Source organism: Pollicipes pollicipes, unplaced genomic scaffold (genome assembly GCF_011947565.3).
Source record: "Pollicipes pollicipes isolate AB1234 unplaced genomic scaffold, Ppol_2.1 Scaffold_7231;HRSCAF=8579_pilon_pilon_pilon, whole genome shotgun sequence".
Classification (NCBI taxonomy): Eukaryota; Metazoa; Arthropoda; class Thecostraca; order Pollicipedomorpha; family Pollicipedidae; genus Pollicipes; species Pollicipes pollicipes.
The window spans coordinates 18,452,954-18,480,045 of NW_023597034.1; the positions used below are offsets into that span (position 1 = coordinate 18,452,954).

A 27,092-nucleotide genomic window follows, 5' to 3' on the forward strand; every position below is an offset into this window, starting at 1 on the left:
CGGGGCCGCGGACGGCGCCGGGTGTCCGCCTCTGACCTCTCAGGTCAGGTCAGGTCAGGTCGGGTGGGGTGGGGTGGCCGGTCAGCGACGGGAGCTGTCGCCGGGGCCGCGGACGGCGCCGAGTGTCCGTCTCTGACCTCTCAGGTCAGGTCAGGTGGGGTAGTGTGGTGTGGCCGGTCAGCGGCGGGAGCTGTCACCGGGGCCGCGGACGGCGCCGGGTGTCCGTCTCTGACAGTTTCAGGTCAGGTCAGATCAGGTGGGGTGGGGTGGCCGGTCAGCGGCGGGGCTGTCGCCGGGGCCGTGGACGGCGCCGGGTCAGGCCATTGATCGGGCTCGCTCGCGGTGAGCCGGGCCGTGCGCAGGAGGCGCCTGGCACGCCCCGCCCCGACCACCGGCTGACGACCGGCCGAGCCGGGCCGACCCGGGCCGACCCGACACGCTGGGGCGCCGGGTCGGCGCGTGGTGCGCCCCGCCCCGACCACCGGCTGACGACCGGCCGAGCCGGGCCGACCCGACACGCTGGGGCGCCGGGTCGGCGCGTGGTGCGCTCCGCTCCGCCTGAGGCTGGGCACGGGGTTGATGTGGGCCGCGGCGACCGGCGCCGCCGGTCGGGCCATTGGACCTCAGCAGCGAGCACCGAGCGCATTTGACAGTCTTCCCGCGGCGGAAGCTGATGTGGTGTCGACTGGCGAGCGTGGGTTCTTCTGCTGAAATCTGCGCGCACTAAATGCATTTAGCTGGATGTCTTGTCTGTCTGCATTTGCACATCTGGGGGCATTTCGTGTCCCAGAAGTTTACACGATGTGTGATTTTTTAAATTTAGTCTGGTCCGCCATTTAGATCTATGTTGGTCGGCGATGGTCGAAGCCCGAAGACATATGTTTTTTGTTGTTTTGGATTGAACACAAAGGGTATGGCGCTGTTGGGGCCTTCGCCGCCATGCTGCTAACTACTCACACGACACCGTCCATGGGTGGTGAGATCCGGACACGAAACATCCCTCATATCTGTCTTTTCATCCCTCATATCTGTCTGTCTCATCCCTCATGTCTTATCTTTATCTGTCCCTCATATCTGTCTCAGTCTGTTTTGACTGCCTTTCATGCGGCCCCAAAATAATCGCTGATTGGTTGATTGATGCCGCACTGCTGATTGACTGGCTGGTGCCCCAGCCCGGCGCTGTGCATCTGACACTGCACGCCTGTCCTGAGCCGATGGCTGCTGAACTGGTGTTCGTCGACTCGCTTGTGTTGTTGACGGTTCGACCAACAGGCTGCCGTGTATTACAATATCTAGGCCGGCCTCGTGGAGCGGATACAAACGACGGCTGTGCCTGGCATGATCGCTGGCTTAATTAACTGTTGACCCGGCGGGTGGGCAGTTCATGCCTGGCGAAGCTAACGCGGCGGGTCTCGAGCGTGTCAGTCACAGTGACGACGCCAGAGCTTGATCCAATACACTCTGTGCCAGGTGGGGGTATTAGGGGGTGCGTCGATGTGAAGTTCATTCGGCGTTGCACCGTGTACTTGGCATGAGGATTGGTGTTGCGCCCGGTGCCTTGTGTGAAGCGGCAGGGCCTAGCGCTTACGTGGACGTGAGGCGCATTGTTAATGGCGACTATTGCATCGCGCTGATGCTTATATGACTCCTCCGAGACTCCCCCTTCAGGTGGCGGTAGTACTGGAGCTGTAGCCCCTTTCACAACCATCGTGCTGCGAGTTATTTGCATCTGTGTCTGGTCGACCATCCGTACTCCTATCAACTATATGAGCTTTTCTGCTTATTGAACTCAGGTAACGCAGCGTTGCCAGGCCCGGTAGCTGCAGGTGTGGTGTCGACTCGGCGCCGTGCTGGCCTCAGGTAACGCAGCGTTGCCAGGCCTGGTAGCTGCAGGTGTAGTGTCGACCCGGCGCCGTGACGGCCTCAGGTAACGCAGCGTTGCCAGGCCTGGTAGCTGCAGGTGTAGTGTCGACTCGGCGCCGTGATGGCCTCGGGTAACGCAGCGTTGCCAGGCCCGGTAACTGCAGGTGTAGTGTCGACTGGGCGCCGTGATGGCCTCAGGTAACGCAGCGTTGCCAGGCCCGGTAGCTCCAGGTGTAGCGTCGACTCGGCGCCGCGATGGCCTCAGCACGCCGTGCCGGCTATGGGCCCGATGCGTCAACCGGCGGCGCACCATGCTGTGGGGCCCGCGGAACAGTGCGGTGACTCGAGCTGGTGGCGTCCCGCTTCAGCTGCTGGGGACCGCCGGCGGACCGTACTGTCTGGCCCACGGAGCAGTGCCGTAACCCGGGCTGGTGGCGTCCCGCCTCAGCTGCTGGGGACCGCCGGCGGACCGTACTGTCTGGCCCACGGAACAGTGCCGTAACCCGGGCTGGTGGCGTCCCGCCTCAGCTGCTGGGGACCGCTGGCGGACCGTACTGTCTGGCCCACGGAACAGTGCCGTAACCCGGGCTGGTGGCGTCCCGCCTCAGCTGCTGGGGACCGCTGGCGGACCGTACTGTCTGGCCCACGGAGCAGTGCCGTAAGTCTGGCGGCGTCCCGCCTCAGCTGCTGGGGACCGGTGGACGGTGGTCGGGTGGTCGCGTCACTCCGCGGGATAGCTGGCGCCGGAACAGCTTCTCAATAACAGAGAGACGCAGTGTGTCGTTACGATAGCCCTGGCAGCCGGCGGTGCGTCAGTATCGGCCGGACCGGAGCGGTGCCTCAGCCGGATAGGTGGGCGCTGCCCCCGTGCCAGGCCAGGCTGCTCTGTCAGTATCGGCCGGACCGGAGCGGTGCCTTAGCCGGATAGGTCGGCACTGACCCCATGCCAGGCCAGGCTGCTCTGTCAGTATCGGCCGGACCGGAGCGGTGCCTCAGCCGGATAGGTCGGCACTGACCCCATGCCAGGCCAGGCTGCTCTGTCAGTATCGGTCGGACCGGAGCGGTGCCTCAGCCGGATAGGTGGGCGCTGCCCCCGTGCCAGGCCAGGCTGCTCTGTCAGTATCGGCCGGACCGGAGCAGTGCCTCAGCCGGATAGGTCGGCACTGACCCCATGCCAGGCCAGGCTGCTCTGTCAGTATCGGCCGGACCGGAGCGGTGCCTCAGCCGGATAGGTCGGCCTGACCCCATGCCAGGCCAGGCTGCTCTGTCAGTATCGGCCGGACCGGAGCGGTGCCTCAGCCGGATAGGTCGGCACTGACCCCGTGCCAGGCTGCTCTGTGATGAATGTGTCTCAAGCTGCACCAGCGCCGAGGCCGGCCCAAATGTCCTCGCCACACTGGGACTCATGTGTCTGCAGTGACACGAGCACCGCCGGGTGTGTAGCAGGACATCTGGCGTCTGTTCCGTACCCGAAGTGCGACCAGCTTCAGCTGCATCCAATCGCGAACCCGACGACCAACTACGTCGTGTTGGCCGCCTGCCTTCTGTACTTGCAGACAGCTTTTCCATTTTCTTTTTTTATTGACACTTGTTGCTCTTTTCTTGCGGCACACCAGGGACGTGTGGTGCGTCAGTTCTCCAAGAAAGTTAACGAGGATTACATCGAGCGCTGGCGGCCGGGGCCCGTGATAAGAATGATAGAACAGTGTGCTTCGGCACACTCGAAGCGGTGGGGCGTTTTTGTAATAGGGGCGGGGTCTGGAGGGTATTTGGGCGTCTGCAAGGCCGCGAGTCGGCTGTTTGCCCGGCTGACGTACCCAGCCCACTGCTGTGTTTACCGTATCACGGAGGGCGTGCGTGTTTAATGTGCCGGTGATACGGACCTCGCACTGTCCCGACATCTGTTTCCCTTTGAAGACGGATGGGAGCTGGCTTGCGCCGTGGCGTTAGTTAAAATCTGTCTTGCGGCTTTATCTGCAGGCCGCTGTGTCTCGAACGTGGCCGTGTGAGGCCCGCGGCCGCTGCTGTCCGTGCTGCTGCCAGGTCTGGCGGGCGGCCGCTCGTGCCGGCGCCTGCGCTCTCCGCCTGTTTACGGCGGCGACCGGGGATCAGACGTGCCGCGGAGAGCGGCTCGGCCCGGCGAACCGCGGCCATGGCCGCGCCGCACAGAGACCGCAACAGGGGCCGGCCGGCCGCCGAGCCGGTTGTGACAGCACGAAACTTTGTACGGCTCTTCTACTCTAACGTCGATGTTCGATGCCATGATTGTGCCCCTGTGATAAACAGGGCGAACATTTTGTCCATGGATGCTGGCGGTGGAGTCTGGCTTTTTGCTCCTGGGAGTCATAGCTGCAGAGCGCAGTGCAGGAAAGAGGTTATATGCATGCAGCGGCCGTCCGGCGTCGGTGTCGCCGGCGCACATCGCCGCCGACGCCGACGCACCCGTCTGGGACTGGACGGGCGGAAGCTTCTGCATTCACGGCGCGTATGACTGCCTCGGAGCGGGAGACCCTGATAGCGGCTGTTGGCCGCCAGCCGTCCCGGGACTCATTGGCATCGATGTTTTGCTACCGTTGTTATGAGACTACGTGCATGTCTGGCGCCTGTAGTAACAAGGGTCATGCACTGCGCTGTATCAGTGGCCGCGCACCATAGCAAATCCAGGTAGGCTCACAAGCGGCGCTGCTCCCGGGTGACGGGACCGATGCGTGAGCCAGTGTCTTTGGCGGCCGGCCCGAGCGGAGGACCGAGCTGTGCGCTGATGTGCGGCGGCCTGTCTGACGGCGCCGCAGCTGGCCTCAGCCCCGGCCGCTGGGCGCCGGGCGCCAGCCGGCCGGCGGCGTCCGCTCCTGGGCGGCGCGTCGCGGACCCAGCCACCGCCCTCCTGCCAACCCCCAACCGGGTGGGGCTAATGCTACCACCTCTCTCTGCAGGTCGCTCAACATGGAGAAGGAGGCACAGGAGCAGGAGGTGAAGGACAAGGAGAAGGCCAAGAGCCTCGGTGCGGAGTACAACTGCACCGGCACCCAGGAGCAAAGTGAGTGTCTGTCTGTCTCGACTTGTGCATGGAAAGGGTTGCTGCCTCATGGCCAAATATAACGGCGGTTAGCGAGGCTGGAAGTATTTTTCGCCCTGCACTGGGTCAGCGTGGCTGGCATAGGAAGCGTGGGTAGCCCTGTACCCGCTCAGCGTAGCTGGCATGGGAAGTGTTCGTTGCCCTGTACTGGGTCAGTGTGGCTGGCATAGGAAGTGTTCGTAGCCCTTAACTGGGTCGTCACGGCAGCGAGCCTTCAGGGAAAGACGTGCTTTATGACATGCGATATGATAGCGCGAGGGGAAACTTGCTCAGCCGGCGCCAACTCCGTTAGCGCCGTGCCTGGCGATGCGCTTCTTTTAGATAAAACGAAGGGACACTCTTGTGGGGAAGCATGAACCCTTACGAAGGTGAACGGGGCGGCCACGCGCTCGTGCACTGTACGTGGATTGTCCCTGTTCTGAGAAGCAGCAGTCAGTTTAAGGAAAAATACCTGCTGCATTGCATAAGATGGCTTCCACTGCACAAACCAGCGCGGTGACCGTGCATTTTGAAATCACGCCAACGCGGTGCCGCGCTGCAGCAGCTGGCGCGATCGCAACGCTCCGACTCCAGCTGGGCCGTACTCAGGCACGCGAGCGTGCGTCACCCCGCGGGGCCGTCGGCGGCGGCTGGGAGCCGGGCGAGGGCAGCGGGCGGCGCTCTGCTGACTGCAGAGCCCCTGGGAGGGATGGGGGCCGGACAGTGGGGCCGTCCTGCCCCAGCCCTGGGCGCGTGCCGGGCTTGGGAGGAGGAGCTGCGGCGGCGGACGCCAGACCGCCAGCGTCCGGTGCCGACCGGTCGGCCCCCGCGGTGGGCGGCGGACACGGCCTGGTCACGGTCGGCCCCCTTGGGGCGGCGTCAGTGGCGGTCCTTTGTCAGATGTGACCGTTGTGTCTGATGGGTGGTGTTGCGCTGATAAGGCAGGGGATTGTGGTCGTATAATTGGATGTGTCATTAGGCGGGAGGCGACTATGATGGGCAGTGTGGGCGGGGGGGGGGGGGAGAGGGGGCTATTAAATGTGCGTAAATCAGCGTTCGTCGACTGCCAACGTCCGCTGGTGCCAACTATTAGCCCCTACAATGGCTGCTCGTGATAGCAGAGTGGCCATGCATTTTGACGGCCAGTGTGGTGGTAAGTGACGAGGTCTGACCTCACTGACATCAAGCGTCACATGTAGCGGAACGTGATGCCAGCCGGTGTGAGGACGCCAGAGCATCGCTGACCGACACCTGCCGTTTCAAACCTCCTCCGCTCTGTGAAAAAGGAAACAAAGACGTTTAGTAAATAGTAAAAAAAAAACTCCTGCTTAAGGATGCACGTTCGTTGCTGCTATACACAAGCGTGTACAGCTGACATAATTCAATTACTTAAAATTGAAGTGAAACGACGTTAGTGAACTTAGTGTAACATATTTACAGGTTTTAACTAGCAAAAGTGCGTTCGGTTGAGATCTGCGGGCTGTGCCCGGGTTGAGATCGGTGCACCGGTTGAGGTCGGGTGCGCGGGTGTGGTCTCAGAAATTAAAGTGCATGGGTTGAAATGCACAGGCGGAGATCGGCGTGTCGTCCCTGCACCAAACAGGCCAGCGTTGGCGCCGTCCGACCCCCTTTGCTGCAGTGCTCCCGGGTTACCAGGGCTGATGTGGCCGCACCGCCGACGCGCCGGCCGCTCCCGCTCCCGGGCCGCCTCAGCTCTCGGTGGGGAGCACTGGAGCCAGTGCCTGCAGGCAAGAGGCTGTCTGGAGCCAGTGCCTGCAGGCAAGAGGCTGTCTGGAGCCAGTGCCTGCAGGCAAGAGGCTGTCTGGAGCCAGTGCCTGCAGGTAAGAGGCTGTCTGGAGCCAGTGCCTGCAGGCAAGAGGCTGTCTGGAGCCAGTGCCTGCAGGCTGGAGGCTGTCGAGCCAGTGCCTGCAGGCAGGAGGCTGTCTGGAGCCAGTGCCTGCAGGCTGGAGGCCGTCGAGCCAGTGCCTGCAGGCTGGAGGCTGTCTGGGGCCAGTGCCTGCAGGCTGGAGGCTGTCTGGAGCCGGTGCTCGCAGGCTGGGGGCTGTCTGGAGCCAGTGCCTGCAGGCTGGAGGCTGTCTGGAGGCAGTGTCTGGAGGCTGGAGTCTGTCTGGAAGCAGTTCCTGCAGACTGGAGGGTGCACTGCCTCGAGTCTCGATAGGAAGGCCTGTAGCCAGTGCCTACATGCTGGAGGCTGTGTGGACTCTACGAGGGAAAAGGATTGCTTGCTAAATGGGTCACGAACTATAGCATGTCGGGCGCAGGCATTGTCGGTGCGTGTGGGTACGTGGTTATGTGAACTTTACATTCGTTATTTCAACGGATCGTTTGACGAGATAATTGCATATAGTCTGTCATCCGTATCCGGCGACTGAGTCATTTGTCACAGTGACAGAGAGGAGGGTGGAACAAGACGACATGCTTCCACCCCATTATTTGGTTGTTTACATTCATTAAAAGACACGTGATAAAAAGCAGCAATTGAAAAATGCAGTTGGACCCGCCATGATAAGTAGCTTGAAAACATGCCATATGGTGATACGCCATGCAGGGTGCTTGGCATTGTTGCTCCGCGCTGTTTTTATCATTTTTTTTTCTAGTTAGGCCCCCTCTTGTGAGATTCTGCAAACGCACCCGATTTTTCGAGACATCGCGGTTCAGTAGCGCATTTCATTTGAATTTACATGACATATTTGTGTGTTGAATTACATTGATGGCGTTGCAATGATTTCACCTCGATATTAATCAACCTGACTGCTACTAGAGTAGGTGCAGTGGCTGGTTTTTGTCCATGATTGTAAAGATGCCACTCCTCACGTCTCTCTCTCTCGTCGTCGTGTCATCCATTGTCATGTTATGAAAATGTTGACCTATCTTCTGCATCCGGGGATCAGTCGGTCACCGGCCATGACCGGTCCTGGTGGGTTTGTCGCATCCCTTCCTGTCAGAGTGCCGCCTACCCGTGGCCTCCATAATAAGCGGCTATCGGCCGGCATAATCGGTTGAGCCGCGGGCGTGGTGGCGTTTAGATCCGGGGCGTGCTAACGAGCCAACACCGACCTCATTGCCACAGCTTCCTCTTCCCCGACGTCGGCCAGGCCGCACTTTCTGTCCTGTGAGGGGCGATGGCGAACAGACGCGGCAGAGATCTACCGTGGCATCGACCTTGCGGCTAGCTGTCCTTGGGCGCCACCCCGGCGGCGGCGAGCGTTGCCCTGGCTTTCACCGACGGCCGGCGGCGGTGGCGCGAGTGGCGGCACCAGCGGTGCGTGACGCTGCTCGTGACGGCCGCGGCACGCTCGGCACGAGAGCGGGCTCGGCCGCCGCCGGACGGGGCCTGGGCTCGCGCCTGCCGCTGCTCCGCCGCCGTCGCCCGAGGGCGGCGTCAGCCAGGCCGCGCCGGGCCCGGCCGGTTGGGGTCGCAGCGCGTCGCCCGGTGAAAGGAGCGCCGGCATCACCGAAATCGAAAGGCGCACCAGGAGAAAGAGAAAGTGCTCAGGCTGAACCTGTCCCGCATCCGCGGCGGACGTGACCCGAATGCGAGGCAGTGGTCACGCGCGCGCCGCCGCCGCCGCCGCCGCCGGCCAGCCGGCTCTGGAGACGGCCCTGACCCCGTCTCCGATGCATAGCCGTTTTATGATTAGAATGTTTCTTATTGTTGCATATCACGCTGCAATTCTTAACTTCTTATTTCGTTTGTGGGCCGGCGAAATGCCCAAAGTTCGGAAATCGGACTGCACGATCACAAGCATCGTGAGCTGCCCCCGGCGTCACCCACGCATGAGTGACGGGAGGGCTGCTGACTTCCACAGTGCTCATGCGGTCTTCGACCGCCAACCAGCACGTTTCGATTCATCCCGTTGCAATTAAGGCGCATGGGTCGGCGCCCTGCGGAACGACAACAAACCCTTTTGCCTCTTGCGTGCTTGCCAAACATCAACGTCAGCATTGCTATCGGAGATTTCTCATTGTGCCTAAGCGTCTCCTTCACGCACAAGGTGCACACGTTAAGTGCCATTCCAGTTGATCTGAGCTGCGGGTAGGGCTCGGACGCTGGCGATCTGTGACACTGTGAGGGGCGGCGTCGGACGCCCGAGCTGAACTCTGCACAGGGCTTAGCTGCTGACGCTCGGCGGCTGGGGTGGCGCTGGCGCTCAATCTCTGTGGCGTGGGTCATGAGTCTCGGATGCAGCCATGCATGGTGCGGCCCTCTTGTGGTCCGCAGAACCCCGTTACGATGGACGCGTAATTCTCGTCCACGTGGCGCTCCCCCCCCCCCTTTTTGCCTGGCCAAAAGCAGTGTGATTGAATGTAACGTGATAGGAAGGGTGCGATAGAAGGCAATATCAGCTGTGCTGGCGACTGGAACACCGAGAATAACAAGGACTTGTCACTGCGATACGACGCTGTGGGCGTACCGCACCAACCCTCAAATCGCCAGTTTGACTGAGTGCCAGGGAAAGGCTGTGTCGGCGAGATTGCCTCAAAATGTTAAGTGGTCTAAATAAAACGACTGCCCGCCAGCCCTCAGAGCCCCCTTCGTTAGACGTTCTGAGATGTTCCAGAGGGGAAACGAGGGTGAACGGCATCTGGAGAGATGTCGCTTGGTAGCAACAAGGATCAATCTCCTATAGACCGCGCGTGCGGGGCACCATTCCCTCCTGACTGCGATCACCGAGGCGCGGAGTGGCGGAACGTTCCTCGTACCACGGGGCGGTCAACAGAAATGACAATGGCATGTCCGTGCTGTTTTTGCATGTATCGCCACCATCACGCTGTTATTGCCATTGTGTGAATGGTTGTCGCTTTTACCCACAAATGGGCGACATATGACCAGGGTAGTCGGCGTGCCCTGAACTCCAAATAATCATCACTTTTGCCTTCAGTGTGCACCTGACTAGATTAATGATACCCACCATGGGGAAGAGTCATAAATAAACAAATATGCCCGTGCTGCTGGCGGATGACAACGGCGCAAACATTCGCCATGGTCGAGTTGGTTTCAGCGTCATTCCCAGGTATTGTAGGACGGTCAGAGAGCTTAAGGACACGGTAATAGTGACACGACATTCGCCGGTTGTACGAGAATGCTCTGGAATGTAGTTAAACAGGATGTTCCACATTTGAAGATGTTGGAGCAAGCATCAGATATGACCAAATGAGCTCATTCATTACTTCTGCTATACCTTTAAAACACATTTTTTTGTTCAATAAACATGCTCCTCAGTACGTCAGTGTTTGATGACGTTATCATACCTCGTACAACATTGATCTGGAGTCAGTTGACGGCCATTATATTTACAAATCGTGCTCACGAACGCCAAATATGAAGTGCTCGACGATTATATTTTTATCTGCCTTGATCGGCACATGACTACTGGAATGGCGGGATTTCCCGAAATGGTGTGCGCATCTTCGCGGGCGTACAGTCCAGAAACCAGAAGTTTTAAGTCTTGAGAAAGACAGGGCTGTGAACGGCAACGAATGATTTTCGAGATGGCCTTTTCAGTTCCATACAAATGTAGAGCACTCCCTTTAAAGGCCGCGTTTGTTTATGTAGTATACAACCAGAACATTTCATGCGGCCACACGGTCTCCTTTAATTCAAGTCGCAATATGTGCAGAACCAAATCGGAATTATGCGGTCCGCCTTGTGTGCGGTGGGCTAGCTGTGTTGGTAGGCAAAATGATAACAAAGCGCCTTATTTTTACTTCCTGACCGCGAACCGCGACAATGCGGACCTCCCATTTTTTGCTGTTCACAGACATTTGGGGAAACCCACTAGTCAGATCCGGTGGAGCACAACTCATAGTGACTGATAGAAAGCGCAGCTGTGTGATAACCTTGCTCCGTTGAAACTAGTCTGAGAGTTGCTTCACGCCGCTTGCACTTGTCATTCAGCATTTTTTATTCCCCTTTGTGGGAGAAAATGACCATCCGGTTTTTCCAATGGCTGTTCTGTTTTGCCGGGGTCGTGGACCAGCGTAACCGGTGCTGAATGTGGTGTTTTGCCTGGGCCGTGGGTCAGTGCAACTCCCGCTTGGTGTGGTGTTTTGCCTGGGTCATGGGTCAGTGTAACTCCCGCTTGGTGTGGTGTTTTGCCTGGGCCGTGGGTCAGTGTAACTCCCGCTTGGTGTGGTGTTTTGCCTGGGCCGTGGGTCAGTGTAACTCCCGCTTGGTGTGGTGTTTTGCCTGGGTCATGGGCCACTGTAACCACTGCTGGATGTGGCGTTTTACTTGAGTCTTGGACCAGTGTAACCACTGCTGGGAACGGTTGTTTACTACTCAACACTCACAATAACATGTTGGAAATGCTGGAGATTTGTTTCATAGCCATTCTCCGCAGCTCCAACGTTTTCGCGTGCGCTGCGAACAGGTTTAGTGGATGTGAACGGATGTTTGGCATGGCCTTGCGGCTGGAGTCATGTCTGAACTGGTGAGCTGGTGCAGCTGCACGATGTAGAGTAGCACGGTAGGCGACGAAACGGCTGCTGCTTCTAGGAGAGGACAGTGAACGGGGCCTCGATAAGGTCGCCGTCAGTGGCCTCATTCGTTTCCACGTAGTTAAGCAGTCGCGACGCTTTGGCGGATGGCGAAATCCCCACCCAACCAGCGTTCATCTGGGACCAAGTTTTTATGCTGGCTGGTGGATGCTATGTGGCGGCATGTGGCGTCTGCTGTCAGCCGTGCACATGCATGCAAGATCATGTCTCCCGACCGTATGGAGGCCACCGGGCCTGGACATGGGGGCAGGTGCCATGCCTGGCGTGCCGCCCAGCAGGCCCGGCTGGGCGGCCCTGCTCGCCGCGCGGCCGGCGGAGGGGCGTGGCCGTGGTCTGGAGGTCAGCATCTGACCGAGAGCCGGCGCTGAGGTGCCTGCCGAGGCCTGCAGCCATGGTCAGGGCGGGGGCAGCAGCGCCGCCGTCCTCTGCTGACCAGCCGGCCACAGCAGCTCGCCGGCGGCGATCAGCTCAGGCTGAGTCACCGCTGCATCTCAGCGCGCTGACTGGATTCTCCTGTTAGGCGGCTCTTGCATGCGGTGTACGTGTGCACCGGGATACAGAGTACCCAACACGTTTGCCTGCTTATCTTCCTGAGGGTGGGTACGAGCCCGGCCGAGAGGCGTCTCTTCTGAACTGCGCAGTGCCGCCTGACCGGGCCACTCCACTCGCCACTGGCCACCTCCACGGCGGCGTGTCCAGCCCGGCCGGCCTCGGCGCCTGCCGCGGCGGCGCTCGCTCGCCGCCGGCCTCCGCTCCGCCGCTCCAGCCGGCGCCGGACCGTGACGTGGGCGGCGGCCGACGCCGGCCACAGACGCGTCCAGGGCCGGCGGCCGGGGACAGCGCTCCGCCGGCGCCGGTTTCAACATCTCACGCTCCGCGGCATCAACTACAGAGCACGGCGGGGCCCGGGACCGGCGGCGGAGGGCGCGCGCTGCTGGCCATCTGGCGGTCAGACTGAGAAAGGCTTGGGGCTGCTTCACGTTTGTTTCTGTTTTTAGTTTGTCCCAGGTGGCTGGGTACGGCACGAGAAACAGCACGACAGCTGCACGGAAACAGCACGTCCCCCACTGATAAATCACGCAGGCCATACCTGCCATACCTGCGTAGGCAATACCTGCCAAGGGCAGGTATGACCTGCGGCCGGTGGCAGCGGTCGCGCTAAAGGTCAGTTGACGTCAGGACAGGACGGACCGTGCCGAGCGTCGCGGCACGTTAAGCTTTCGTCACTAAATTCTGCTGTTGCCTGAAATTGCGCGATCGGATGGTGAGGGTCAGGGCTCGTACAGCAAACGCTGCTTAGCGTGAGCGCAGATCCCAGAAATCCATCCATTCAAAGGGCTCAGATCAAATTTATTTTAAAAAAGCAGGCTGTCGGCGTGTGTGATTTGACATGACGGCACCCGCAGGGTGCTGCAAAATGTGTCCGGACGTTACTTGTTCGTAATTAGGCCTGACCAGGCTGTCGTTTATACGGAGCGGACCTATGAGCAAACGGATTACAGGGAATTCCAGCTGTTGCATATGCGGGGAGGAAGCTCTTGCATCGTACCCATTTCCGTTTTTGTTTTTGCCAATCCATGCAAATGGTGATGTGTAACAGCCGTGTCTGCTTTGTCTTGTGGTTACTTTTGTTCTATGCACGCAAGCGTTAGCCTTTACTACAGGCCGACCTGTAGTCGGTGATATGTTTTTTTTTCGGATATACATCATTGATGATTGGCCTATGAGAACAATGCACCAACGGCACAGCCCCTTCTGTCTGTAACCAGGTATGGGGAACGTTGTTCATGCGATAGCTTATCAGTTTTGCTATTAATTTTGCGTCCCGTATGGCGTGTAAGGAGACTGTTCCATATCTAAAGATGTTGAAGCAATCATCGTGCGTGATAGAAGCACACCAGCGATATTTGCACGCTTTATAAGCACAAGTGATTACTTTAAATATCAAAGTTTTTCCATCTAGTAGACGTGCTTATCATTACGTTGTTGTTTGGTTACGTCACGGAACGTTTTTATGAGGTCAGAGACGCTTCCAGAATTGCCGCGTAAGAGTTGCTGCTGTAGAAGACGGTGTGATTCACTTTTGGTACTTCGATATGTCGCGAGGTGGCGCTGATTTACGTGCGTAAAAATGAACGAGCGCATGCTCACGTTTTCTTTTTGGTCTTTTATCGTGGTGTGCTGAGATAGTATTCGTAACGGCATCTTCCTTACTTGCAGTTGTATTTTTGGCCACCGTGCCATTCTTAAGTTATGAGATTTGTAGCCCCATGTCCGTTGTATCTATTAGTTGCCCAAATGCCTGCGCCATTCATGCGAAACGCAGTTCGTGATAGAGACACGCAATCGGCAAAGAAATCTGGACATTATCCAATGAATTGCCATCTGTCGTGGGAAGACTTCGTGCTGCATCATCGTAAACACGAATGTTTGATGATGGTGATGATGACACGAAGTGGCCATACTTTTTTTGACCATGAGCCCAACGCAGCCCGTTGGCTGGGATGCTCGCGTGACGTTTCGATGACGTGCATGTCTGTGTGATTTGACAGTAGGCGGCGCGTCACAGACAACTGCACAACCTCACGCGTATCAAGGTAAAAAAGGGGATTTTAGGTATTAAAAAGGACATAGCTGTGAACTGCGGGGCATTGTCGTGAAAATGGCCATTTCAGTTCAAAACCGTATACAAATGTGGACAGTCCTTTGAAGAATACTTGGATATGAATTTGCGTCCCAAACGAGAGCTGGCAGGCTTGTATTCCAATCTACGATGTTTTTTTTTCTTTTCTCAGCGCCACCGTTCCATCGTGAGCCATATCGTCTCTGACCCTAACCCCATACTCCCCTAGCCAACACCTCGACCAGAGACACAGAACCACGTGACCTGCCAGCTCAGAGCCTCCCTCCGCCGTACGTATTAGCGTTCATTGGCCGCCGGATGTTCTGATCAGGCCAGACGAGGACGCCCGGCGCCAACGGTCGGGCATCGGGCCGGGCCGGGCCGCTGCTGCGAGGGTCATCGGGCCATGCCCTCCGGTGTGAAAGTTGTTGGCCGACGGCGGTCACTGAATCGCAGCGGGCAGCAGCCCTCCGGGCAGCGGCCCAGGCGTGCAGCGACCGCAGTGAAAGGGAATCCGCCCGGAACGAGACAAACACCCCATTGGCATGCAGGCGGCGAGAGACGGGGGCTGGGTGCAGACGCGGGCCCGGCTGTCCTTTGGCGGCCTTGCCTCCGCGGGCGCGTCGTCTCGGACGTGTTGCTGGACGCGGCGTGCTCCGAGCGGCCGGCCGGCCTGGAGCCTGCGGTGCGACAGCGCTGCCGGCGAGAGACGGGGACGGGATGCAGGCGTTGACCCGGCTGTCCTCTCGCGGCCTTGCCTCTGCGGGCCGTCGTCTGAGACGTGCTGCTGGGCGCGGCGTGTTCCGAGCGGTCTGAGCGGCCCGTGCGCAAGTGGCCGCCGGCGCCATCAGGATGTTGTGTCGCGTCCGGGCCAGAAATAGTCGGGGCGTCGAGAACGACGCCCGATCGAAGCCTCATATCCTGCTCCGGGTGGAAAGCCCGGAATAGGCTGGCCGACTGTCGGCTTCATTAGGGGCGGCGGCGCGCGGCGTCTGGCGCCGACGTCCGCCCCGGCCAGCCGAGTGACCGGGTGTAGCCCGGACCGGCCGGCGCCCGGGCGACGCGGGCGCCGGCCGGTCCGGCCCAACCAGGCCATACTTTGGACTGCCACGTCCGGGCCCGGCTCTGGCCAGCTTGGAGATGGGCTCGGGAGTTGTGATGCGAAAAAGATCGACCTTTGATATGCCAGGTTATGGTTGATATACCAGGGATATAGGAAACGTTGGGTTTATGTAAAAACTTCGACGTTTCCCAGTCGCGCTCATGGGTCACGAGCTAGCACGGTCACGGATTTGACGTAAGCGCAGATATCGAGCCTATACTGCCGTGATATGCTTCCTTCCGCCGCGTGCCCAGTCCGCGCGAACGGCGCGCTCTTCACGGCTGTCTCGCAGCCGGGCTCCGTCTGTCGGCCAGGTACGGCCCGCGGGGCGTGGGAGAGGCCAGCTGAAGCGGCGGGCCGCCGCGCCGGCTCCATGTGGGGACGGCCGTCCGGAGCGCTCCGTATCGGGCTGCCCAGCGCTCCCGACCACTCTCCGATCACATCCCGCGCCGATGAAGATGCTCGGCATCGATATAGATAGGTCTCCCGATTGTAAGTCATCCGGCGTTGATGGTGCAGGCGTGCGTGCAGCAACAGGTACAGCAGTGCGTGAAGGCGGCGCTGCAGCCCTTTTTGTGCTTGTGAACCGCCAGTGCGTTCTGTTCTCGGAGAGAGAACGAGAGAGGCGTGAGCGTGAGGACAGTCAGCCAGTGTAGGAGTACCTCTTGGACAGCCAGTCCTTTACCTCTACCGTGCATGGACGTCGACTGGGCGAGGCCGGCGCTGGCTGGCCCCGGGGCAACTGCGAGCAGCCGGGGCCCGCTCGCCCTCTCCCCTGTTCCCTCCCCGCCAGGCCGGCGCTGGCTGGCCCCGGGGCAACTGCGAGCAGCCGGGGCCCGCTCGCCCTCTCCCCTGTTCCCTCCCCGCCAGGCCGGCGCTGGCTGGCCCCGGGGCAACTGCGAGCAGCCGGGGCCCGCTCGCCCTCTCCCCTGTTCCCTCCCCGCCAGGCCGGCGCTGGCTGGCCCCGGGGCAACTGCGAGCAGCCGGGGCCCGCTCGCCCTCGCCCCTGTTCCCTCCCCGCCAGGCCGGCGCTGGCTGACCCCGGGGCAACTGCGAGCAGCCGGGGCCCGCTCGCCCTCTCCCCTGTTCCCTCCCCGCCGCCCGCCAGGCACTCCGTTCGGTGTAGGTCACAGCTGCACGGAAGCGGAGGCAACAGGTCACTCGCGTCAATCGTCCGCCGGCGGCCGTATGTCACGTCCCGTCCTCAGCCGGATCGACCGTCACAGCCCGCACACAACATCCCGCCGCCGATACAGGCAGGCCGTCGGTCAGGGAGGCCGGAGTACAGACCGTCCGCCGTGCAGTCTGGCGGACTTTCTGTTGGAGCTAGAGCTGCAGGATTGCCACGGCCCGAAGTCGTCATGCATTCGGGGTCGAGAGGGGATGACCTCTTGGCCACCTTCTGTGCCTGCTGGTTTGGGTGGCGACTTGCTGCTCTGATCGGCGCTGTCACTTGCCGACTGAGTACAGCGGTCCGTTGAACAGCCTTGTGAGAAGGTCATATAACGGCGGTCGAGTGTCGCGTTTATCTGACCCTAGCACAATGAAGGGGTGACGTCACCGCTCCGCCAGCCCTACGGTACGCATCGGTCGGTAGCGCTTTCTTTGCGTTGGCAGGCGCTAACCGGTAATAACCGATAACTTGTATCACGCATCACAGCTGCTGGCAAGTGCACCCTTAGCAGTGGAAGTGTTACTTGTTGGGTTGTGGTATAGGGTAGTTGCCGTTTTCGCACGGTCCGTCCTGTGTTGAATGCTTGCCCATTGGGAGGACTTTTTAGCATCATAAGGCGCGAAAGCATCTCTAGGATTGTTAAACATGTGACCTGCGTGACTTGGCGTAAGTAACCCCGTGACGCCGCTGTTTGTGTTCGTCTCAGATGCCCGCGCGCACTTTGCGCCACACTTTTAACGACGTGTGCGTGTGCGTGCGTGCGTGCGTGCGTGCGTGCGTGCGTGCGTGCGTGCGTGCGTGCGTGCGTGCGTGCGTGCGGGCGGGCGGGCGGGCGGGCGGGCGGGCGGGCGGGCGGCGTGCAGACGTGTGGGCGTGCGCGTTGGTCTGGGGTTAGCTCGCCCCGTGTCTGACGTGACTGACGCTGTGCCTACCTGGGCCTGTTTCAGATGTGCACACGCTGGACACAATGCACGCGCTCTGTCTTCCTCTGGGCGCGTCCGCCTCGTTGCTTGTCATGTTTTTCTTCTTCGACTCGATGCAGCTGCTGTTCGCCATCTGCACCGCAGGTGAGATGTCTGCTCCGGCGCCTGGTTGGGGGGGGGGGGGGGGGGGGGCGGCGGGCGGGCGGGGAAGACGGGGCGTGGGCGGATGACTGTGATGTCCCCGTCACCTCGGCGCCGGCGCCCATCTCACAGTCACTGTTTGTGTAGAAACACTCAACGGCAAGGCTATTGGCGGCGTCCCGTCCACGCTGGTGCTGAAGAAGCCGTCTGCTTTTGATATTAGTTGAATCACAAGTCCCCATATTGCAACCTTCGCTGCTATCAACGGGTCATATGTGGCTCCGAACAGAATCATGTCCAGAAACTAGTGGGTGCGACCTCGCAATCGTACATGCCAAACGGGGCACAGCTGGTGCCTTCCAAGCCGCTTCGGCATATCCCCACAGGGCGGTCGAGACCGGGCCTGTAATACCGGCAGGGAAGCCGCACAGCGCGCTGGCTGCGTCGGAGCCGAGCCGCCGGCGGCCGCGGGGCTCCCGCCGACCGAGCGGCCACCTTTGTGTGGGCGTGTGCTGGCGTGGGAGCGGCCCTGCCTGCACCTGGCCCAGCCGTCCCGTGCCGTCTGCCCTGGCAGTGTGGGGCGCCAACCCGCTCCCTGACGCGCCGGCGGCGGCGAAGGCTCGCGCCGCTGCAGGGCGGGTAGCACCGCCGCCGGGCACTGGGCCGTGACGCGGGGTCGGTGCCCGCCGTGATGGACTGGCGTTGAGCGACCGACGCTTCCCGTCTGGCCGCGGCTCCTGAGCCGTGATGCGCGGCTCGTGGGCCGCAATGCGCGGTTCGTGACCGGTGATGCGCGGCTCGTGATCTGTGATGCGCGGCTCGTGACTCGTGATGCGCGGCTCGTGATCCGTGACGCGCGGCCCGTGACCGGCGCGGCCGGCGGCTTCTGACAGGCGGCTGACGGGTACGTTCTCTGCGGCTGGCGCTGCCGCGGCCGGCGCCGGCTGACAAGCGCTCGGCCGGCGGCGGCCTGCGGGCCGGACGTCGGCGAGCGGCGCCGGATGCCCCGCCTGTGGCGTGTCGGCCGGAGCGGGGGTAGGCCGACACGCCACGCGCGCCGGCCGGCTCCCACGCGCACCGGCCGCCCCACACGACCGCCGACGCTCGGTCGGAAGGGTGCCGCCGGTGGCCGACACGTGCACCGGGTCGCAGGCCTGCGTCTCATCGGTAGAGGCTTTCCGGTGTGTGGTACTGCTGTCGAGGGCGCGGAATTGTTTGCCGCCAGACGGACGCCAGAGAGGGACGGCGTTGCTCGGTGGTTCAGGCTGGTAATATGCCATTATGACCTCTGTGTTCAGCCGCCAGCTCTTGAAAACGTCTGATGTTATCAGGATAGTTGGCCCTATTGCGAACCCGCGGTGTATTTTATTCGGCCTGCGTTTCCGCTGGCTGTCGACACACCTGCTGCGGGAGATGTTTGACTGATAACGGGTGGAGCCGTGACGGACAATGCACCCGGGTTGGGCGCGTGGTCCGGACAGGGCAGCACGCAGACCGTCAACTCCCCCATCTATACGACGGCGAGTCGTTGACCACTGCAGTTTGCAGGAGAATGGAACGCGCGCGCTGACGTGGGCGGGGCATCCCGTGCACGTCAGTGTCGTGCTCTTTGTTCTAGTCCGACATGTCTGATTGAGTGCAGAGTGGTGATGTGTTTTCCGTCGACACAGAGTGAGTCGCTCCTTCGGCTGGGGTTGACACAGAGTGAGTCGCTCCTTCGGTTGGGTTTGACACAGAATGAGACGCTCCTTTGGCTGGGGTTTACTTTTGGCTGGCGATGATGCCACTTGGGCTGAATTGTCTCTGGCGCTTCAGCTCTGTGTTTTGGTGGTAGCCCGAAGCCTGCCAATGCGTGGTGAGACGGCAGCTGGCCAAGGCCCGGGATGTGACTGGACTGGAGAGCTGGACGGCCGCGCCTCGCTCTGTTGTGCGCCGGGGCAGCGGCGGCGGCGCTGCAGTCGTCAGCTGATTGCGCCCCCGCCCTCTCCCTTCACTGCTGCCCAGCCCGGCCATGGTGGTATCGGCCCGGCTTGCTTATCTGGCCGATAAGCAAGCCGGGCATGATAGTGCGATCTTGCTTATCGGTCAGAGATACCGGCTAGATGTTTGTATGGTGGCGAGAGCTGTCGACGGGCAGCTCTGGACGCCATACACTTGCCCTGCTGATGTCAGGCTGAGCGAGGCAGATGTATAATTTGTGAGCCAGTCTCAGTGACGTGTCCTGCTGATGTCAGGCTGAGCGAGGCAGGTGTGTAGTGTGCAAGCTAGTCTCAGTGACGCATCCTACTGATGTCAGGCTGAGGAAGGCAGGTGTATAGTGTGTGAGTTAGTCTCAGTGACGCATCCTACTGATGTCAGGCTGAGGAAGGCAGGTGTATAGTGTGTGAGTTAGTCTCAGTGACGCATCCTACTGATGTCAGGCTGAGGAAGGCAGGTGTATAGTGTGTGAGTTAGTCTCAGTGACGCATCCTACTGATGTCAGGCTGAGGAAGGCAGGTGTATAGTGTGTGAGTTAGTCTCAGTGACGCATCCTACTGATGTCAGGCTGAGGAAGGCAGGTGTATAGTGTGTGAGTTAGTCTCAGTGACGCATCCTACTGATGTCAGGCTGAGGAAGGCAGGTGTGTAGTGTGCAAGCCAGTCTCAGTGACGCATCCTATTGATGTCAGGCTGAGGAAGGCAGGTGTGTAGTGGGCGAGCCAGTTTCAGAGACGGGCTCCGCCGGTAAACAACTCAAGGCAGTTGTTTACCGTGATGTCGCAGTCGCCCCGCTGTTGTGCCGGCCCACGTCTTCTGGCCACTCCGTTTTTATTTTGGCGGGCTTCTGAGGAGAAGCCGCTAATGTCATGGACGCGTGTGTATAGTGGGGTGCTGTTTGCACAACAAGTGCTGTTTGATGGTGCACGCTCGGCTGGCGCCGCTGTTTGATATCGTTTGCTTGGTTGGTTGTTTGTCCGCACGTATATTGATTGGGGCGTGTAGCATCTGTCCAAATATCATCAAAGCCTTTTAATGCTGAGGAGGCCGCCTTAAACATTGTTAAAGCTCGTGTGTAAGGAGATCAGCTCGCTTTGTTTACATCGGCGCTGGCGAGTGAAGCAAGGATCCGTATTGCTTTCACTCGTTGTTTTGCACGCGGAAGCACAGGCTGTTGCGGGCGGCGGCGGCGCGTCGACTGGCGATCTAGGTCACGGTGCCGGCGTCTGCCGCCTCCCTCCCACTGCACCGTACCCTAGCACCTGCGGAGCACCTCTCATGGATACCGCGTCTACTGATACCGCGTGCCGGCGCCTGCCGCCTCCCTCCCGCTGCACCGTACCCTAGCACCTGCGGAGAACCTCTCATGAACACCGCGTCTGCTGATACCGCGTGCCGGCGCCTGCCGCCTCCCTCCCGCTGCACCGTACCCTAGCACCTGCGGAGCACCTCTCATGGATACCGCGTCTACTGATGCCGCGTGCCGGCGCCTGCCGCCTCCCTCCCGCTGCACCGTACCCTAGCACCTGCGGAGCACCTCTCATGGATACCGCGTCTACTGATGGCGCGTGCCGGCGCCTGCCGCCTCCCTCCCGCTGCACCGTACCCTACCCTAGCACCTGCGGAGAACCTCTCATGAACACCGCGTCTGCTGATACCGCGTGCCGGCGCCTGCCGCCTCCCTCCCGCTGCACCGTACCCTAGCACCTGCGGAGAACCTCTCATGAACACCGCGTCTGCTGATACCGCGTGCCGGCGCCTGCCGCCTCCCTCCCGCCGCACCGTACCCTAGCACCTGCGGAGCACCTCTCATGGATACCGCGTCCACTGATGTCGCGTGCCGGCAAGGCTGGCCGCCGCGGCATTGGACCGCGTCTGTTCTCCTGTGTTAGCAGGCTGTAATCGGTCCACCATCACCTGTTAAAGAGCGCTGTGTTGGCGACGTTTGCGGACTGGGCAACGCGCGTGGGTCGGGGGAGGCTGCCCGGGACGCTGGTCAGGTGCGGGCCGTATCTATCGCGCAGCATGAGAACAGATGGCTGTGTGTCACTACGGCCTTACGGCGCACTCAGCTGCTGAGCCTACATGGCGTCGCCTGCCCTCACTCTGGCAGGAAGGGCGGGCGCCGCGGGGAATCGAACCCCGTACCTCCGGTTTCCCAGATGCGCAGTCGTTACTGCAGACGCGTTAACCACTACTCTACCGGCGCCATCATAACAGGTGGCTTAACGCCAGCGATGCACGCGAGCGAGCAGGTGCACGGCCACCACCATACGCCATCAGCACACGTGAGCAGCGGGCCGCTCTGCGCTGTGACGTGTGGCGGACAGCGTCGCCGCGTTGCCAGTCGCCAGACACGGGGACAGGACGCGGCGAGCGCGCCCATACCGGCCTCCGCGGCAGGAGCCGCCTCAGGAGCCGGGCCCGGCCTACACGGCCCGCGCTGCCAGGAAGAGCGCATCTGTTGGCGGTGTGCACCGTCGCTATGGATTCTGTAGGGAAGCATGCATGCACGTTGGCCGGTAGGGAACTGTCAGATCGCCGATCCCATGCATATTGGATAGCTTACTGGTTACCGAACGCGTTCCCGAATAGTTGAAAAAGCCACCAGATGGCTCTTAGCTCCTACGCCACCCGTCGAGCCACGAACGGATGCCAGTTGTGCACCGCCGAAGCTGTCCGGGTGGTGATCTCGTGTTTACCTCGGGATATAGGCTGTGAGGCGCTCGACTAGCGAGTGGCCGGTGACGGAGCGTGCCGCCAGCCGCCCCTGCAGCGGTGGCCCGTCCGACCCCACCCGGGACTCGGATGTCGCAACAGACACTGGGCGGTGTGTACCGGCGGCCGCATCAGGAAGTGAAAGGTGCCGACCATCAGCTGGCCCGGGGCTGTTGGAACCGTCTTCCGGCGTCTGCTGCCAGCTGAAGGGGGCGGCCGCTGGTGAGAGGGCCTGCCCCGGACGTGTGCAGGTACGGGGCGAGAGTCCTCCTGCCGTCTGGTCCGGGGCTCTGCTGGAGCGGCGAGGAGGTCCCCCTCGCCGCTGCCCGGTGAGCGGACGCCAGGACATTATGGGAAGTTGTGCAGCTCGTGCCGTGCCCTGGGGGCCCTCTTCAAACAGCAATCTGGCGTGATGTCGGCGGAGAAGTCCCCGAACCCTGCGGCGGCGCAGTGCGGAGGCCTCGCGGAGCGGCTCGACTTTCAGGTGTCGACCGATATCTGACTGGCAGCGGGGCTCAAATGAATGAGAAGCGATCCACACTGGTTGAGCCAAATCTGGGTACACCACCGCCAGTCTGGAATAATGAGCAGTCGCCATGGCGACGCTCCGACGGGGCCGACGCGGCTGCGGCAGCGTGGCCGCCCTGGTGGTGCCACGGGCGGGCCCAGGGTCTCCGACTAGGGGTTTGTGTCTACGGCTGGCATGGGTGCAAACTGCGTCCGAAGCAAGTGGGTGTTAGCCGCCTCCAAGTCTGACACCAGGCAAGGCAGACATGGCCCGAGAAGCAAAGCGAAGGCTGTTGCTGAGGCAGATCTCTGCCGTCGCTGCGGCCGCGGCTGCAGGGTCGGGCTAGATTGTCTTCCTGTTCAGGAGAAGCCGTGCAATGCTTCGAGCGATGGCAAGGGTGGGGGCCGGTGACAGGTGGGACCGGCGCGCCGGCCGGCAGCTCCGACCGACACCGTCGCCGGGTGGCATCGATCGAGCGGCTGCCGGCGCCCCGCCGCCGCCGCCGCCGCCGGCGTCTCGGACCACGTCTCGAGGCCGGCCACAGCACAGGTGGTCTCGAAGGCTCCCTCAGCGCAGCTGACGGGCTGCGCCGCCGCGGTGGGAACTCGGCGCGGCTGGGTCCGGCTCATCTTGTATCGTGGGGCTGTCGGATTGGCTGCAGTATCGATGCCTGCTAGATGAGTGTGCCATATGACGCGTGCAGCTATGTTATGAGCGTTGCAGCTTCTCCTGTCATTGGCTTTGTGGTATGGAGGCTCGGCTGTTGGCAAGCCGCGGCCGGCGGGCCGGATGCGCCGGTCGGGCGGCGCCAGCGCTGGCTACGCTCTCCAGTTGACAAACCAGGCGCGTTACTCATGATGGCAGACGCGGCGCATGTCTTAGCGCGTGGCTGGTATGATGATAGGGGCTTCTGAACGCTGAGACTGCCTGGTTGGTACTGTGACTGCCTGGTTGGTACTGTGACTGCCTGGTTGGTACTGTGACTGCCTGGTTGGTACTGTGACTGCCTGGTTGGTACTGTGACTGCCTGGTTGGTACTGTGACTGCCTGGTTGGTACTGTGACTGCCTGGTTGGTACTGTGCCGTTCATATTTGGCAGTATATTTTGGGCAGCACTGCGTGCTGTTCATGATACATTCGGCTGACAGATGATTGCAGTTAGTCCACACGGTCCTGTTGATGCGTTGTATTTTTGTGCCGTTCCAGTGATGATGACAGTTGATCCACGCGGTCGTGCTGATGCCTTGTATTTTCGTGTCGTTTCAGTGATCGCCACCGTGGCGCTGGCCTTTCTACTGCTGCCCATGTGCCAGTACATGATCGGCTCGTGCTCCGACGGCACCAAGTGAGTATCCGCTGACCGAACCGGACCGGACCGGACTGGCGGCCGGGGCCGGCTGCCGCCTGCCTGCAGCCTGGCCGGAGCTGCCCCAGCCGGTCTGACGGGGTGGCACAGTCTGTCACCTTCTGTAACCTGGTGCGACTACACGTGACTTGGGGTGACCTGATGTGCCACGGCCTGTTGCAGCTTGAACTGACCTCACTCGGTCGTACTGGACGGAGACGTGGTTATGACCCGGCCAGACTGGACCCGATCTGACTGGATATCGTGTGACCTGACCTCATCGTGTGTGACTCGATCAGTCTCAAACGTGATCTGACCTGACCTGATGTTACCAGGTCAGCCTGGGGCCGTATCCAGCCGCTTCTGACTTGACAGATACGTCGCTCTCTTCTGGAGCCCCGTTCGCAACCCATCCTCCCCTCCCCCCCCCCCTCCCCTCCCTCGGTCTCCAGCTACATCTGTCGAGCTCCTCGCATTGGTGCGCCGGGTGGCTCTTGACGCCCGTGCGCGCGGCCGGTCGGCGGTTGCGTTTCTCCCAGACGGCGGCCGGTTACGACACTGCCGGCGGCGCCGCTCTGTACACGATCTCGACGCTCTCCCGGACGTGGCGGGCCCTTCCCCACCGCCGCCCTTCCGACGAGATACGGGCCGTGGCTGGTCAGCGGGCCGGCGGGGATGCCCGGCTGGACGCCGTCAAGTGGTGCGGGACCCCGTGACCATCTGGTGTCGTAATCTCACGAGGGTCGACCTTGAAACCTTTCGGTTCACGCCGGCCACCGACGGTCGGTTACTGAGGGTTCGCGGTGCAAGAACCGGCTCACCTTCGGCCGAGGCGTCGGCAAAACATCGGTGTGGTCGCTCCGCCATTGGCTCTGGCCCCCGACCGGTTTTCGTGGTTGGCCGGTATGGTAATCGGCCGGCAAAGACTCTGAAGATCACAGACGTGCCTGCGCTTGAGCTTTGTCGCAGTTTCTGTTAAGAGACGCCGGCCCATTCCTGTGCTTGAAAATACCCAGACGTGAATATCAGCGACCTTTCTGTTTTTAGTTCCTCATCTGAACTTGGCGGGCGGCATATGGGAGCTCGGGATTCGCCGTCGTTTCTTTTACGCAGTGCAGTTTATCGCCGGTCTTGCATCCGTCGGTTCGGAAACTCCGAACTCTTTTCGTTCAAGGCATCGCCAACATTTAAAGAACCCGCTTCCAGCTTACGGTACGTTGCGTGCGGGCAGAGCGTGATGCATGACATGGCATGAGCCCAGCATATACTGTGCAGTATATGCCCATGATGTCCAGCATGATGCCCAGCATATGCCCAGGTGGGCGTGGGAGGAGACCAAATGGATCTGTGTCCTGGCTCCATCCAGGCTATGATATATCCGCCCTGGAGTGGATAGACTCTCCGTTGTGCGTCGGTTCTTGCGCCACCTCTCCGGCGCGGCGGTGTGGGGCGGTGACGCCTGGTGCAGAGCCGTGACGTGTGGGAGCCGCCTCCTGCCGCCGCCCCTGCAGTGCGGCGGTGTTGGGCGGTGACACCTGGTGCAGAGCCGTGACGTGTGGGAGCCGTCTCCTGCCGCCGCCTCTCCGGCGCGGCGGTGTTGGGCGGTGACGCCTGGTGCAGAGCCGTGACGTGTGGGGGCCGCGGAGTCGCCTCCTGCCGCCGCCTCTGCAGTGCGGCGGTGTTGGGCGGTGACGCCTGGCACAGGGCCGTGAAGTGTGGGGGCCTCGGAGCCGCCTCCTGCCGCCGCCTCTGCAGTGCGGCGGTGTTGGGCGGTGACGCCTGGCACAGAGCCGTGAAGTGTGGGGGCCGCGGAGCCGCCTCCTGCCGCCGCCCCTGTCCTCGGACCGGGCGCCGCTTCCACTGCCCGGTCGCTGCCGAGTAGTGAAGGTTTTTATGCCGCTGTGGCGGTGGGGAGCAGGTGTCAGATCTACTGGTGGGGACCGGACCGGCAGGCCGCCGGACCGAGCCGGTTGGGGCGTAGGACTGGCGGCATTAGGTGCAAACCTGTTCGGTTTTCGTCGCCCTTGCCCAGGTGAAGTCTGTGAGTTCGTGGAATCCAGGCACGAGATTAGTGGTGTGGTGCACCTGGGCCGGTTTGTGTCTACCCACACAGTCACGTGTAGCCACATTTCAAAGCAGTCGTCGACGCGAACGCCAAGGGGTTAGTTCGTCTGGATGCTGACAGACTCTTGCCGCGCGCCCTGTCGGTCCCCGTGAGGGACTGGGGCCGCGGCGGGCCGCCGCAGGCCGGCACGGCCACCAGTGCGCCGCGCCTTTCCCGCCGCCGTCACACTGCCGCCTCACATTGCGCCGTCACATGTGCCGCCACACTGGGCCGCGCCTCTCCCGCCGCCGTCGCACTGTGCCGCCGCAGTGAACAGAGCGTGAGGAGGGCGGGCGGGCCGGCTGGACCAGTCGAGCCAGCCCGGCCTGTTTCTGCGCTGCGAGCGGCCGGACAGTGGCCGCTGTCCGGCGCCTCGTGCGCGCCCCGCTGCCTCGGCGACCGCACAGGGCCGCGCTGGCTGTCAGGACCGGTCTCCGCGTAGACCCGGTGTGATGTGGCGCGGCCAGGACCGGTCTCCGCGTAGACCCGGTGTGATGTGGCGCGGTCAGGACCGCACTCCGCGGAGACCCGGTGTGGTGCGATGCGGCCACGAGTGGAGCCGGTCACTGTTCTTTGCAGCCTCTCGGCGCCGGCCGAGAATCCCTCAGAACCGGTCGCCAGCAGTCGGCGCGCGCCGGCTCGTCGATTTAGCTTGGCCGTGCGTGCAAGCGCGCTGGACGGAACAGATTTCTTCTCGATAGGGAATCATCAACCATGGTCAACAGCTGGAGTCGAGGAGCGCTCCTGAAGCGGGTCTCGAGCAGAGCTATGGCTGCAGTGGTGCCAACAGTGGTTGCAGTGTGGCGGTGGCCGCCGGGATAATCCAGCTCAACGGGAGCCTGGGGCCGCCGGCCGGCTGGAAGCCCGGCACGTCCGGCCGCCTGGCGGTCGTCAACTGCGTCACGGCCGTCACCGTCACCGGCGGCGGCCAGCGTCACGGCCGTCACCGTCACCGGCGGTGACCAGCGTCACGGCCGTCACCGTCACCGGCGGCGGCCAGCGTCACGGCTGTCACCGTCACTGGCGGCGGCTGGCGTC

At 61.6% G+C, this 27,092-nt stretch overlaps 1 protein-coding gene across 1 annotated transcript in view; it reads left to right on the forward strand.

Annotated features, from left to right (window-relative positions):
* Positions 1-27,092, forward strand: part of SppL (signal peptide peptidase-like protein) — a 41,202-nt gene that overhangs the window by 7,401 nt on the left and 6,709 nt on the right. The window contains exons 4-6 of the mRNA XM_037232840.1: positions 4,797-4,900; positions 17,287-17,406; positions 23,872-23,950. Coding sequence (XP_037088735.1) covers positions 4,797-4,900; positions 17,287-17,406; positions 23,872-23,950 — 303 coding nt within the window. The remainder of the gene's footprint in view (positions 1-4,796; positions 4,901-17,286; positions 17,407-23,871; positions 23,951-27,092) is intronic.